At 43.6% G+C, this 15,998-nt stretch overlaps 1 protein-coding gene across 1 annotated transcript; it reads right to left on the bottom strand.

Annotated features, from left to right (window-relative positions):
- Positions 1-984: 984 nt before the first annotated feature.
- LOC116407833 lies at positions 985-9,121 on the bottom strand. Its single transcript, XM_031893883.1, has 3 exons — positions 8,832-9,121; positions 3,861-4,445; positions 985-1,318 (listed from the first exon to the last, which is right to left on the bottom strand). The coding sequence occupies exons 1-3, from the start codon at positions 9,119-9,121 to the stop codon at positions 985-987; spliced, it is 1,209 nt and encodes a 402-aa protein (XP_031749743.1).
- Positions 9,122-15,998: the final 6,877 nt, after the last annotated feature.

The raw sequence follows: 15,998 nt of genomic DNA, 5'->3' as shown, positions 1-15,998 counted from the left end.
ATGTGAAGTCTTGATAATTCCTTTACTTTGCGCTTTTATCAATACAATTCCATTCACATCTTATACTGTAAATAATGACAAAAGTGGGCTGCAGAGATCTCAACTGGTTTATTGAGTATAATGATGAAGTAAGTAAAACAGGTCACATGTCGGTTTTAGTTAATTAATGGTTAGTTAAAATGTATAACTACGTTCTCTGATTTTTGTCATTTCATTTTTTTGTCAAATAATCAGGTGGATTATTTCAAAAATTCAATCAAGAGAATTTGAAAAGAAAGAATAAACTATTAAAACTTTAGGGAAAACTTATATTCAGCACAGGCCCCATTCATTGCACTCAGTTTGAACAAGGGGTACAGGAACTTTAAGTGCTTAAGTATAAAAAGTCCAACATAACGTTACTTGATATCTCTGGTCTTGTTGGCCATTCAGGTGGGACCCTAGAGCAGTTATTGGGTAGGATACTTAATGCAACTAATGGGTTCCTTGTAATGAGGTGTTGGACCTACTTAACCAGCCCCTTTATCTCTAGAACATACAGAGAACTTTAAAACAAGAGCAGAAATAATCAGAGCACGGCCCATTATTGAGTTTCTGCACACAGAGTCTCTGGAAGTCTGGGGTAGGAATTGCCCTCATACTGTCCATCATGGCTCCTGTATCTCTCAAAGGCACAGCCAATGGCATATCAATAGAGTGAGTGTTTACGGAATTCCTCCATAACGAGAGCTTTAAAAAGTGAGCAGAGATCAGAGCGCAAGTACCTTACAACTGAACCCATAGGTGAGTTTCTGCACAAAGAGTCTGTGGATGTTTCCCCACAACAAGAGTAGGAATTATGCTCATAGCGGCCATCATGGTTCATGTATATCTCAAAGGCATCGGCAATGTCAACAGCAGTGAGAGGTTTGTGCAGCTGAGCTTGGCTGTTAGTTGTCTCCATGTGTCTGTCCTTGTACCCCAGAAAGTAAGAAACCTGAATAATTAATGTGCCCAGTTGGGAATTGAATTCCAGGTATTTATATTGTTTCCAAAACAAGTGGCAGTGCTGGAGCTGGGGTACACATGCCCTAATAATTGTGGGTCGCTGTCCTTCATAAATGTCACTTTCTCAAGTTCACGGATCAGATCTTGTACCAGGGCAGGACTGATTAATGAAACGCGTAGCTCAGAGTGCTCTTCTGGCTTCTCCACCAGCAGGGCGTCCCTTTTGTTTAGAGCATCGTGTAGGATACGCAGAGTTCTCTCTCTCGCTTCTTCTGCCACTTTCCTCTCATCCTCACTCAGAGGAAACACATGGTTTGGCTTTATAATCCTCCTGTACCAAGGCAAAAACAGTGCAAACAGTTCAAGAAATGTCTCCCTTATACACACAGAAATGGTGGTTTGTGTAATATAAATAACAGGAAATCCCCACAAACCCAACATTGGAAGCTGATCACTAACAATAACAACCTTGGCTGTAATCCTAGTTTAATTTCCCATTTAGTGAAAAAGAAAGGAAATATCAGTCAAGGGCAATAATTTCTGCCTCTTGGGGTCAAACCCCAAATTTGTTGGGTTTAACCACTCAGAAGTGACACATAATTTGGCTTTATTTCCCCCCTGTACCGAGGCAAAAACAGTGCAAACAGTTCAAGCTTTTTCTCCACTATATTTGACTCTAATACACACAGAAATGGTGGTTTGTGTATGGTCCATATAAAATAACAGGAAATCCCCACAAACCAAACATTAGAAGCTGATTACTAACAATAAAAACCTTGTTTGTAATCCTAATCCTATTTAATTTCCCATTTAGTGAAAAAGAAAGGAAATATCAGTCAAGGCTTTCCTTGTGCAATAATTCCTGCCTCTTTTGCTCAAACCCCAAATCTTTTGGATTTAACCAGAGAAGATATCCTCAGTAACATCCCCACCCCCCACCCCCGCAGTAAACAGGGCAAAATCTGCAAGTAAAATTTGATTCACATTCTACTTCCTGATCCCTACGAGCACAATCGAACAAATCCACAGCCCAATGAGCAGCCGATAATGAGCTAGGAGAGTGCGCTTCTCAGTGCCCTGCTGGTTTCTCAGGTTGTGCCCGTAGGGATCAGGAAGTAGAATGTAAACTTTACCCTGCTTAGTGCAAGATATAAAAATACTGAAAACTTTGTTATTAAAACAAGAGGCAAAAAGTATGTTCAGCACAAGCCGTATTCATTGCACTCGTGTGACCAAGGGGAGAATACTGTGCCTTTATAGAAGGGTCATTTACCCCAGAATAGGGTCATTTACCCCCATCGATCATGTGACACATTAAGTTTTATATGACTCAACACAATAAATACTTTCACTTTTCTCTTACTGGAAACGGCAGCTTTTCTGATCTATATAAAGGGCCAGTCAGGAATATAAATCATTTGCCAATATGTACAGAGAATCCTCCTCCTCTTACAGAAGAGAGTAATGAGTAGAGAAGTCTCTAAATGAGCTCTCATTGCACATGTACCTGCTGAGGGGGGCCCTGGGGTAACCAATGGCAACGGCACACTCTTCAAAAGTACCCCCCCCCCCCCTTTTACAAAAATATATGAGGTTTTGGGAGGTTCCTCTGCTGCCTATCCATTAGCTGTTTGGGAAGAGGTTGGCAAGAGTAAGGAAAGTTCCTTTTTCTTGTTTTTTACTGTTTTAGTGTATTTGGAATCTAAAAAAGTTGCTTTGGGAGATATCAGAGAATGAAGCAGCCCACCTATACTTGCCAAGCAGCACTGGGTTTTAGTTGATGTTCAGGTGGGGAGGGCGCTGGGTTATTCTGCTCTAGTTTAGAACATTGTCTCTATGGTGCATTTCCTACAGACACAGAGTGCAGAAGGCTCCTAACTAGAGCCCCATTAGGTACAGGGGACCCAGGTAAAGCAACATAAAACAGGGCCAGCAGTCGCCATTTAAGACTTTGCCTTTGATTATGAATTAGTGCATCCTGGGTGCTACCCTTCTCTCTGACTGGCTACACCAGTCAAATTAATCTGACTTGTAACCCAAATAACAATGAATGTTTGATCATAAATATTCTGTTGCAGCCAAAATAGTTTATAGATTCTATGGGTGTTGTGGGTTGAAGCAAAGGGAATGCAAAACCAACTTGGCACCGATACAATTCATATAATCCAAGGTTGATTGGTGAGTAGGTTTCTTTGCTGGCACTCAACCACCCTCAGATACCTATGGGGACTGATTTAGGAACATTTGGGCTACAGCTTATGCCACACGTTGCGTATGGCGCATTCAGCAAGACTAAAAACTCTTGCCGAAAATACGCTCGTACCTGTGCCTGCACCCAAATGAATGGAATACGCTCGGGTGCAGGCACATGTAGCCAATATCCGATGTGAGACATCGGATATTGGCTACATGTGCCTGCACCCGAGCGTATTCCATTCATTTGGGTGCAGGCACAGGTAGGAGCGTATGGAGCATATTTTCGGCAAGAGTCTAGCCATGGCTTCAAAAAATTTATAAGGAAGATTGGCTGCTGTTGGGCTCTGACCACTACTGTACTGCAGGGCACTGGGTGGGGGTGCCAGAGAGTTATTGGGTACAGTGCCTGGTACTATAAATCTAATGGGCTCCTTATACTCAGGTACTAGAACAACTTGACTCACCCCTTACATCTAAAGAACATACAGAGAGGCCCCCATTTCCTATATAGGCCCCCAAGGCCCCGTACCTAGGGCAGCAGCCCACTCTCTGGTGATCAGCACGTGGCAAGAACTGCCCTGCACTGGCCGGTGCCCTGGGTGTCACTGGGAAATATACAGCCCCCATAAAGAGAGCTTGAAATAACACTTAAATAGAAATAATCAGAGCACAAGTACCTTAGAATGAGGCCCATACGTGAGTTTCTGCACACAGAGTCTCTGGATGTCTCCCCACAACAAGAGTAGGAATTGCCCTCATACTGTACTAGGTGGCTCATGTATCTCTCAAAGGCATCAGCAATCGTATAAGTGGTGAGAGATTTGTGCAGCTGAGCTCGGCTGTCTGTCCTCTCCGTGTGGCTGTCCTTGTACCCCAGAAAGTGAGAAACTTCATGAATGAATGCGCCTATTTGGGAACCTAATGCCAGATATTTATTTTGTTTCCAAAAGGGAGGGCACAAATAGATGGTTCTAGCGCTGTGGCTGGGGTACACATACGCAATCATTGTCTCCTTGTTCTCTGGGTAGTTGTCCTTCACAAATGTCACTTTCTTAAGTTCACGGATCAGATTTTGTACCAGGGCAGAACTGATTAATGGCCAATTGTCTAGCTCAGGGTGCTCTTCTGGCTTCTCCACCAGCAGGGCGTCCCTTTTGTTTAGAGCATCGTGTAGGATACGCAGAGTTCTCTCTCTCGCTTCTTCTGCCGCTTTCCTCTCATCCTCACTCAGAGGTGACAAATATTTTGAATTTATATTCCCCCTGTACCAAGGCAAAAACAGTGCAAACAGTTCAAGCTATTTTTCCCTTATATTGGATTTCAATACACACAGAAATGGTGGTTTCTGTCTGGTGCATACAAAATAACAGGAAATCCCCACAAACCAAACATACGAAGCTGATCACTAACAATAACAACCTTGGCTGTAATCCTAGTTTAATTTCCCATTTAGTGAAAAAGAAAGGAAATATCAGTCACGGGTTTCTCCTTGTGCAATAATTCCTGCCTCTTGGGCTCAAACCCCAAATCTGTTGGGTTTAACCAGAGAAGATAGTGCTGCATGGTAATCATCATTTATTGGTTGGAACAGTCTACTTCAAGTTAAAGAATGTAAGCAAACACCTGATTGGTTGATATTGGTAACTACACTTGTGCAAATTAGCCCCTATGTTCATAACTGAGCCCTACTGTACCCCATGCAGTTTGGGCATGTCTCCCCATGTCTTCTACTCTGCTGCCTTTATCCACTTTCAGTCTTTCAACCCCTTTGATGAATAACCCCCAGAAATTACTATATAATGAATACTTACATTGTGGATATTCACCCCTAGAGAACTGTATTTTCATGTTCTGATATATCCCTATTTTAACTTGGGCTGACCATACTGTTTGCCTATTACCTATAGTCTGGGGTAGATGAGCCTAGTCTGGGGTAAATGACCCTAGTCTGGGATAAATGTCCCTAGTCTGGGATAAATGACCATAGTCTGGGGTAGATGAGCCTAGTCTGGGGTAAATGACCCTAGTCTGGGATAAATGACCCTAGTCTGGGATAAATGACCCTAGTCTGGGGTAAATGAGCCTAGTCTGGGGTAAATGACCCTATAGTCTGGGGTAAATGACCCTAGTCTGGGATAAATGACCCTAGTCTGGGGTAAATGAGCCTAGTCTGTGGTAAATAACCCTAGTCTGTGGTAAATAACCCTAGTCTGGGGTAAATGACCCTATAGTCTGGGATAAATGACCCTAGTCTGGGATAAATGACCCTAGTCTGGGGTAAATGACCCTAGTCTTGGATAAATGACCCTAGTCTCTGGGGTTCAGAACTGGGCTCTGTAAAGGTACAGTATTCTCCCCTTGTTTACACGAGTGCAATGAATATGGCTTGTGCGGTAGGGATCAGGAAGTAGAATGTAGATTTTGCCCTTCTTAGTGCATAAACTAAAAATTCTGAATACTTTGTTATTAAAACAAGAGGCAAAAAGTATGTTCAGCACAAGCCGTATTCATTGCACTCGTGTGAACAAGGGGAGAATAACTGTGCTTTTAAAGTGCCCAGTTCTGAACCCCAGAGACTAGGGTCATTTATCCCAGACTAGGGTCATTTACCCCAGACTAGGGTCATTTACCCCAGACTAGGGTAATTTACCCCAGACTAGGGTCATTTATCCCAGACTAGGGTCATTTATCCCAGACTAGGGTCATTTATCCCAGACTAGGGTCATTTACCCCAGACTAGGGTCATTTACCCCAGACTAGGGTCATTTATCCCAGACTAGGGTCATTTATCCCAGACTAGGGTCATTTATCCCAGACTAGGATCATTTACCCCAGACTAGGGTCATTTACCCCAGACTAGGGTCATTTATCCCAGACTAGGGTCATTTATCCCAGACTAAGGTCATTTATCCCAGACTATAGGGTCATTTATCCCAGACTAGGCTCAGTTATCCCGGACTAGGAAAATTTATTCCAAACTAGGGTCATTTACCCCAGACTAGGCTCATTTACCCCAGACTAGGGACATTTATCCCAAACTAGGTTACTTTACCCCAGACTAGGGTCATTTATCACAGTCTAGGCTCATTTACCCCAGACTAGGGACAATTATCCCAGACTATAGGGTCATTTATCCCAGACTAGGCTCGTTTACCCCAGACTAGGGTCATTTATCCCAGACTATAGGGTCATTTATCCCAGTCTAGGCTCATTTACCCCAGACTAGGGTCATTTATCCCAGTCTAGGCTCATTTACCCCAGACTAGGGTAATTTACCCCAGACTAGGGACAATTATCCCAGACTACGGTCATTTATCCCAGACTAGGCTCGTTTACCCCAGACTAGGGTAATTTATCCCAGACTAGGCTCATTTACCTCAGTCTAGGCTCACTTACCCCAGACAAGGGACATTTATCCCAGACTAGAGACATTTATCCCAGACTAGGCTCATTTACCCCAGACTAGGCTCATTTACCCCAGACTAGGCTCATTTACCCCAGACTAGGCTCATTTACCCCAGAATAGGCTCATTTATCCCAGACTAGGCTCATTTACCCCAGACTAGGGTCATTTACCCCCATTGATCATGTGACACAGTAAGTTTTATTTGACTCAACACAATAAATACTTTTGCTTTTCTCTTACTGGAAACGGCAGCTTTTCTGATCTATATAAAGGGCCAGTCAGGAATACAAATCATTTGCCAATATGTACAGAGAATCCTCCTCCTCTTACAGAAGAGAGTAACGAGTAGAGAAGTCTCTAAACGAGCTCTCACTGCACATGTACCTGCTGAGGGGGGCCCTGGGGTAACCAATGGCAACGGCACACTCTCTGCAAAAGTTCCCTGTGCCAGTAGGGACTGGTCAGTCAAGGGGACTCCCTGCCCCCCATTCCTTTTACAAAAATACATGAGGTGTTGGGGGGTTCCTCTGCTGCATTTCTATTGGCTGCTTGGGAAGAGGTTGGCAAGAGTACCCAGTAATATGGGTTGGGGGGCAGTATATCCCCTATGAGAGAGTTCTACAAAAGTTCTCCAATGAAAGTTTTTTACTGTTTTAATGTACTTTGTGCAGAAGGCTCCTAACTAGAGCCCCATTAGGTACAGGGGACCCAGGTAAAGCAACATAAAACAGGCGGAACATTTGGCTACGGCTAATGCCACACGTTGCGTATGGCGCATTCAGCAAGACGAAAAACTCTTGCCGAAAATACGCTCGTACCTGTGCCTGCACCCAAATGAATGGAATACGCTCGGGTGCAGGCACATGTAGCCAATATCCGATGTCTCACATTTTTATGCGGATATTGGCTACATGTGCCTGCACCCGAGCGTATTCCATTCATTTGGGTGCAGGCACAGGTAGGAGCGTATGGAGCATATTTTCGGCAAGAGTGTTTCGTCTTACGCATCTTATGGCTTTAGCCTAAACTGTAGAAATGCCATTGCCAGAAGCAAACAATTAGCAATTATTTTTGAACAGTTAAGGCTGATGCCACACGTGACGTTTTTACACTGCGTATTTTCTCAGCCTAAAAATGCTGCACAAGCCACACAGCCCCCGACTATGGCGTTTTTCAGCCTAGTACTGGTGACGTAGCAAATCCCGTTTCCATGGTGCTAATAGTGCAAAATAGTAAAAAACGCCGCATATTTTGGCTAGGTCTGGCAGCTGCCTTTGTGTATACATAGGAATAGCTTGCTGTGCAAATAACGGCGTATTTCGGCAAACGCTTGAAAAATCCATGCTAAGGCGTTTTCTAGTGTATTTACGCATTGGGTGGTTTGCTTCGAGTTATTTCTATGGATGATGATATCGTGCGCTTTCAGCCGCCGAGAGAATTAGAAAATACGCAGCGTAAAAACGCCACGTGTGGCATCAGCCTAACAACTGAAAACAAAAATCTGATTGGCTGCAGCTGCATTTCTACAATTTAGCAGATATGTTCATAAATCAGCCCATGTCCAGCCATGGCCTCAAGAAATTATAAGGAAGAACGGCTCTGACCACTACTGTCCTGCAGGGCACTGGGTGGGGGTGCCAGAGAGTTATTGGGTACAGTGCCTGGTACTATAAATCTAATGGGCTCCTTATACTCAGGTACTAGAACAACCTGACTCACCCCTTACATCTAGAGAACATACAGAGAGGCCCCCATTTCCTATATAGGCCCCCAAGGGCCCGTACCTAGGGCAGCAGCCCACTCTCTGGTGATCAGCACGTGGCAAGAACTGGCCGGTGCCCTGGGTGTCACTGGGAAATATACAGCCCCCATAAAGAGAGCTTTAACACTTAAATAGAAATAATCAGAGCACAAGTACCTTACAATGAAGCCCATATGTGAGTTTCTGCACAAGGAGTCTCTGGATGTCTCCCCACAACAAGAGTAGGAATTGCCTTCATACGTTCCTCTGTGGCTCATGTATCCCTGAAAGGCAATGGCAATGTCTTAAGCGGTAAGAGATGTGTGCAGCTGAGCTTGGCTGTCTGTCGTCTCCTCCGTGTGTCTGTTCTTGTACCCCAGAAAGTGAGAAACTTCATGAATTAATGTGCCCAGTTGGGAACCTGACGCCAGATATTTATTTTGTTTCCAAAACAGGAGGCACAAATAGATGGTTCTAGTGCTGGATCTGGGGTACACATACGCAAACATTGTCTCCTTGTTCTCTGGGTAGTTGTCCCTCATAAATGTCACCTTCTCAAGTTCACAAATCAGATCTTGTACCAGGGCAGGACTGATTAATGGATAATAACGTAGCTCAGGGTGCTCTTCTGGCTTCTCCACCAGCAGGGCGTCCCTTTTGCTTAGAGAATCGTGTAGGATACGCAGAGTTCTCTCTCTCGCTTCTTCTGCCGCTTTCCTCTCATCCTCACTCAGAGGAGACGCAATCAGAGGAGACAAAACCAGCCTTAACAGTTCACGAAGCTCCTCCATTGTATGAAAGTCTTTAATACAGACAGCACCAGAATTGGTGGCTTTTTATAGCCGACATAGGAAATCCCCATAATCTTTTATCAACAAAAATTAAACATTAATTATTATAGCTCTGACTGTAATCACCACCCAGTTTTATTTTCACCTTTAGTAAAGCAGAAAACCCTAATAATGATAACTTATGCTTCCCAGATACTAAATGAATTTGCTGGTTTAACCAGAGAGGTCAGTGCTGCAAGGCAACCATATATATATATGTTATTATTTATATAGTGCCCTTGTTCCCAAAAGCACAGAGCAGAATAAAGGAATCCAAATAAAAGACCTGGCAGCTGACATATGCAGACAAAATTTCACCAGAACTGACTCACAGTTACGGCTGGATATGGTTAGGAGAGAATGGGGGAGGGGTCGGTTCGCGGGAGCTTACAATCTGAGAGGGAGAGGAAGTGATACACACAGTGGGGGAAGTATGTACATATTGGTCTCATTTACAAGCAATATCAACCAATCAACAATTTTGAACAGAGTGCAACAAGTTAGAAAATAAACATATTGAGTGGTTTGGTTGCTACCAGCAACTGCACTTGTGCAATCTGCCCCCTATGTTCATATATATGAGCCCTATAGCCACACCTTCCCCTTTTCTTTCCATGTGTTCATCTTTGCCCCTAAAGATCCCACAAAGTGGCCTGGGAGTTTTCAACTGGTGAATGTAAGCTCTAATATCATACTGTGATTCTAATGCCCCCTACCCTTTCAAACAGAACCCTCTTCTGAAGCTCCAGAAACAAGGACTAAAGCCGGGCCATGGACCAAGGCAAGGGTGGCCATTTGGCAACAGTTTCCCCCAACAGTACCAGAACAACCCCACTCTGAAAGAGTTAGTGGTATACAAAGACCAAGTGACATAAGGATAAGGATGACAACTTGCCCTTCTCATTACCCCTGGTTCTGGCCCTGCTAGGGTCATTTACCCCAGATACACACAGCTAGTGGTCTTAGTGCTGACAGTGAGGGAACAGCTTTACTATTCTTCTTTTTTTCCATTTTTCTTATTTTCTATCCTCTCTCTATCCCCAAAGGAGATAATGACACAGGCTGCAGTGCATCCCAAATGGGGAAGATTTTAAAGGAGAACACAAAATTCCATATTTAATATACTAAACTTACTCCACCAGCCTAAAGGTTCAGCATCTCTAAGTTAATTGTGGGCAGGAGCTCCCTATGTTAGGGGTGTCAGTGGCACTGCACATGCTCAGTGGGCTCTGGGCTGCTGGTGAGAATTGAGCATTTCTACCCAAGTTCTTTGTTAAATAATTATTAGTCCTTCATGTGAGAGGGCAGGGTGTGTGTAACAGGGTAAGTACCACACAGCTTTGTAACAATCCTAGGTTTCTGTTAATGCAAATGTATAGAGATATCTAACAGCAAGAAGCCGTCCGAGTGACTTACCTCTACTCACATTTACTTGGATCCCTGATATAATGAGAAATGAGCCCTAACACCCTCACATACACAAACTGGACAACTCTGAACACTATCAGTACATGATTGATATGATTGATTTATAACAGGTATGGATGATTTCATTAAAAAAAGAATTTGTGTTTCATTTTTAAAGGACATTTATTATATAGCTTTTTATGTGTGGGTGACAGTTCCCCGTTTTCTTTTTCTCATTGTTCTAATCCTTGTTTTAACTGTTGGTGGTTGGTTTTCCAATTTCTCTTGAATTTTCTCTCTTGACTTCGCCAGTTCCTCTATATACTTCATTCCTCCCTTTACAAATACATTGCTGGTAATAATAATGTATATTTCTTACTGTGATTTCCATCTTGTACTTCTGAACATGCCAATATAACCTACTGAAATGAATAGAGCAGAAGAGGAGCGGGTAACTCCCAGCTCCCCTGTGACCCAGTCAGGTTTAGTTGGCACTGCCAGTCCTTTCACTTTCCTCTTACTGGAATATGAGTGGTTTCTGATCAGAAAGGATTATTGTTAATACGTCAATATTCTGTATAACACGTGATCGGACCGGTGCTTTCTGCCCGAGGGAATTTCCACCAGACATTTCGAAGCCTTTGCAGATGGAACCAAGTGATTCCATGATAATTAAAATATTATTTATTGACTGTCCTTACATGGTGCTAAGGTCATGTGTCTCTCTGGGGGCCAGACTAATGCCATTATATTGCGCCACTCTAGTCCCAGTATAACCCACAGAAGCCAAGGGTACCAGTTCAAGTGTCAAAGAATAACAGGATGTGGCCCAAAATACTGTGTAAAAACTAATGTCAGTTTAACTATCTAGCCCAGTATAAAGGCAATATGCAGCTTTATAAATTTGGTTTTAACCCCTTTCCCACCAGCTCTCTTGTATCCAGTGTCAGAGTCAGACTGGGGAAACTCCTGATAGGCCCAGGTGTCATTGGCTCCTCCTACTCTATGCCAATGCCATGGGCATTACCCATTTCTGTACAACAGAAAGTGTGGCAGATGTGTAGGGAAGGGTAGAGGAGTGGATGTAAATAAAGAAGGTGAGGAAAGAGAGAAGGGAAAAATAGTTTGGAGATTGTGCCTGGGGTCTTGGGTCTTGTGATGGGCCCCTGGCACCCCAGTCCAACGCTGGCTGTGCAGCCATACCCAGCATGGCATAAATGAAAAGGGAAACTGTGACCATTAAATCTGCGGCGCTAGCAGTAAAGGTGCTTGAAAGGCAGCGGAATTATGGCAAGATAAGTGGCGGCAACCAGATGTTTGTGGAGCATTTTTTACACTCTCTTTAGGGGGTTTCCAGTGTCAGACTGGCCCACCAGGATACCAGGAATACTCCCTAGGGTCCCAGGTGTCAGTGGGCCCTCCTGCTCACCCAGCCATTTTTCGTGTATGACTATACCGTGGCCATTCCTCATTTCTATATGAGAATAAAGAAAAGAAATAGAAGGAGGAATAGAAGTGATAAGAATACAGAATGTAAGTGAAGAGAGAAGAAAACATTGTTTAGATACTGGGCCCAGTCCAACCAGGGGGTTTCTGTACAGTTTGATGCATAGAATTACCAGAATATGTGCCATGTAGAGACCCCACAAATTTTCATGGATGTCACTTCAGCCTGGTTGGCGGCAGCACCCAGTGAAATAGTGGACGGTGGGTGGATGGGTTCTGAAGAACATGTTTATAGGGGTTAAATTGCTAAATGCTGAATTTACACAATTTTGTTTTCAATCATGAAGGCCTGTGTATGTATTACTTCAATTGTTATGATTATCCTTACTATCCTGTCTCTGTACAAGTTGTTCCGGCCTTGTTAATCTCAGCTAATATTCAAGGCTAAGAGATCATAATAAAGCTTCAGTAGCTACTTTAATAAATTCTGTATTTCTACTAATAATTGCAATGTACCCACCCATGATACGTAAGCATAATGGGATGTGTTTTTCTATCTACTATATAAGTAATATCAAAACAAAATAAAGTTGAACTTGTTTGCAATACACATACTGGTTGTATCGTTTGTTCCCTGATCAGCGCGCCTGCAGAGATATATCAGATGTTTTGTCAACACACAATAAAAGCGAATTGGTTCGTGTGAGTTAAAGAGATTAACCCTTACAGTTTGGTGTCAGAAGTGGGATATGAACCCACGCCTCCATTCGGTTAACCCTTACACATGTAACTTGGCTGTGTGGGATGTGAAGCAGGAGGAGGAAGCAGCCAGTGCAGGTTGGTGCTTTTGATATCCCCATAACTCACTCAGATGGTATGTTCCTGCCCGGCCATCTTCTCCTCCCAACCCGACACAGGCCACAAGTTTCCCGCCCAAACCCCCACCTCACTGACTGCTGCTGCCCGGCTGCACCCCCAACCAGACTCCCCACAGGTAAATGTGTTCCTTCTAAATGCCTGCATGCCCCATGTAGCTGCTGCGCCACTTCTATTTATCCCACTGCCTGAAATTTCCCATCTCTTCCTGCTCTCCTCATAGTCCCTCATCCCTCCCGTAGGCTCATTTTATCACTGTACTGGGGCTAGGGCTGCATACAATAAATGCACTTAAAGTTGATTTAATGAAATGCACTGATTTATCACTGGATTAATTAAATGAAACAAATCAATGCATTGATTAAATAAATGATGTACTTGTGTGTGTAAACTGTTTGGCACACATTATATATACTGTATGTGTAGTGATTTAACTATATTTCCTATAAATATTAATAGCATTGCACTTTCAGTTACGTTTATTTCTTGCAAATAACAATGTTAAGTGCATTTTGATTTATTTTGCCTTGTAGAGTTTGTGAGTAAATTGGGGGCCCTTGAGGTCAGGTTCCCTAGTGGGCCCTACGTGCCCCAGTCCGACACTGTTATCTCACATATAAACCCAATATGTATAGGATTACACTACATGGTAATCTCATACCCAGAGTTCCCTGTATAACTCAGCCTGCAGCCTTGTGCCTTTATATGGGCACAGAACCCCTCAGTGACTGCTAATATCCTTATCATTTACAGTAGGGGGTACATTATCCCTTATAATACATGAGTGATACTCAGAGTTCCCTGTATAACTCAGCCTGCAGCCTTGTGCCTTTATATGGGCACAGAACCCCTCAGTGACTGCTAATATCCTTATCATTTACAGTAGGGGGTACATTATCCCTTATAATACATGAGTGATACTCAGAGTTCCCTGTATAACTCAGCCTGCAGCCTTGTGCCTTTATATGGGCACAGAACCCCTCAGTGACTGCTAATATCCTTATCATTTACAGTAGGGGGTACATTATCCCTTATAATACATGAGTGATACTCAGAGTTCCCTGTATAACTCAGCCTGCAGCCTTGTGCCTTTATATGGGCACAGAACCCCTCAGTGACTGCTAATATCCTTATCATTTACAGTAGGGGGTACATTATCCCTTATAATACATGAGTGATACTCAGAGTTCCCTGTATAACTCAGCCTGCAGCCTTGTGCCTTTATATGGGCACAGAACCCCTCAGTGACTGCTAATATCCTTATCATTTACAGTAGGGGGTACTGTGCTGGGTTTACTTGGAAGGGTTGAACTTGATGGACTCTTTTTTTCAACCCTATGTAACTATGTAACAATAGAAGTTGCTGGTGGAAAGTCCGTCACGTCACTTCGGTAATCCAAAGACGAGTGAAGTTTCCTACTGCGGGCAACTTTGCACAACTTCAGAAACCAAAGCGACGTGAAGGGCTTGTTGCCGGGGGAAACATTTTTTGGAGCAGTTACTCACCGTTGACTAACTTGCTCTGTGGGCCATCAGCCTTAAGCTACCATACACGGTAAGATGTTGCCAAGCATGCAGATCTTCTCCCAATAGCCCCACCTACGTGTGGGCAATATCGGGCTAATTTGGCCGTTTGGCCCTGGGACTAAAAGATCGAATTAGAACAGCGGGTATGGACGCCATTGGTGTAGTTATTGGGTAGGATACTTAATGCAACTAATGGGTTCCTTGTAATGAGGTGTTGGACCTACTTAACTGGCCCCTTTATCTCTAGAACATACAGAGAACTTTAAAACAAGAGCAGAAATAATCAGAGCACGGCCCATTATTGAGTTTCTGCACACAGAGTCTCTGGAAGTCTGGAGTAGGAATTGGCCTGTATCTCTCAAAGGCACAGCCAATGGCATAAGTCAATAGAGTTTACGTAATTCCTCCATAAAGGCAGCTTTAAAAAGTGAACAGAGATCAGAGCGCAAGCAGCTTACAACTGAACCCATAAGTGAGTTTCTGCACACGGAGTCTCTGGATGTTTCCCCACAACAAGAGTAGGAATTGCCCTCATAGCGGCCATAATGGTTCATGAGGATTTTAAAGGCATGGGCAATGTTATAAGTGGTGAGAGTTTTGTGCAGCTGAGCTTGGCTGTCTGTCATCTCTGTGTGTCTGTCCTTGTACCCCAGAAAGTGAGAAACTTCATGAATTAATGTGTCCAGTTGGGAATCAAATGTCAGATATTTATTTATTTTCCAAAATGGAGGGCACAAATAGATGGTTCTAGCGCTGGGGCTGGGGTACACATACGCAAACATTGTCTCCTTGTTGTCTGGGTCGCTGTCCTTCATAAATGTCACTTTCTCAAGTTCGCGGATCAGATCTTGTACCAGGGCAGGACTGATTAATGGATAAGCTTGTAGCTCAGGGTGCTCTTCTGGCTTCTCCACCAACAGGGCGTCCCTTTTGTTTAGAGCATCGTGTAGGATACGCAGAGTTCTCTCTCTCGCTTCTTCTGCCACTTTCCTCTCATCCTCACTCAGAGGAGACACATATTTTGGCTTTATAATCCTCCTGTACAAGGCAAAAACAGTGCAAACAGTTCAAGAAACGTCTCCATTATACACACAACTCGCACCCAACCACCCTGCAATACCCACGGGGACTGATTTAGGAACATTTGGGCTAAACTGTAGAAAGGCAGTTACCAGAAGCAACCAATTAGCAATTATTGTTAAACAGTTAACAACTGAAAATAAAAATCCAGTTGGTTGCAGCTGCATTTCTACAATTTAGCACATATGTTCATAAATCGACTCCTGAATTTTTGGAAAGTGCCCATGGCCTCCAAGAAATTATAAGGAAGATTGGCTGCTGTTGGGGCTGTGATCACTACTGTCCTGCTGGGCACTGGGTGGGGGTGCCAGAGAGTTATTGGGTACAGTGCCTGGTACTATAAATCTGATGGGCTCCTTATACTCAGGTACTAGAACAACCTGACTCACCCCTTACATCTAAAGAACATACAGAGAGGCCCCCATTTCCTATATAGGCCCCCAAGGCCCCGTACCTAGGGCAGCAGCCCACTCTCTGGTGATCAGGACGTGGCAAGAACTGC

This window comes from Xenopus tropicalis, chromosome 9 (assembly GCF_000004195.4).
Source record: "Xenopus tropicalis strain Nigerian chromosome 9, UCB_Xtro_10.0, whole genome shotgun sequence".
Classification (NCBI taxonomy): Eukaryota; Metazoa; Chordata; class Amphibia; order Anura; family Pipidae; genus Xenopus; species Xenopus tropicalis.
Note: the sequence above shows the minus strand (reverse complement) of the source record. Positions and strands in the feature narration are given on the sequence as shown.

Coding starts and splice junctions, on each gene's coding strand:
- LOC116407833 (XM_031893883.1), bottom strand. CDS start 9,121: ATGGAGGAGCTTCGTGAACTGTTAAGGCTGGTTTTGTCTCCTCTGATT. Junction 4,446..8,831: donor AACAAGGAGACAATGTTTGC/GTATGTGTACCC, acceptor GCCTTGGTACAG/GGGGAATATAAATTCAAAAT. Junction 1,319..3,860: donor CGTATGGGCCTCATTCTAAG/GTACTTGTGCTC, acceptor GCCTTGGTACAG/GAGGATTATAAAGCCAAACC.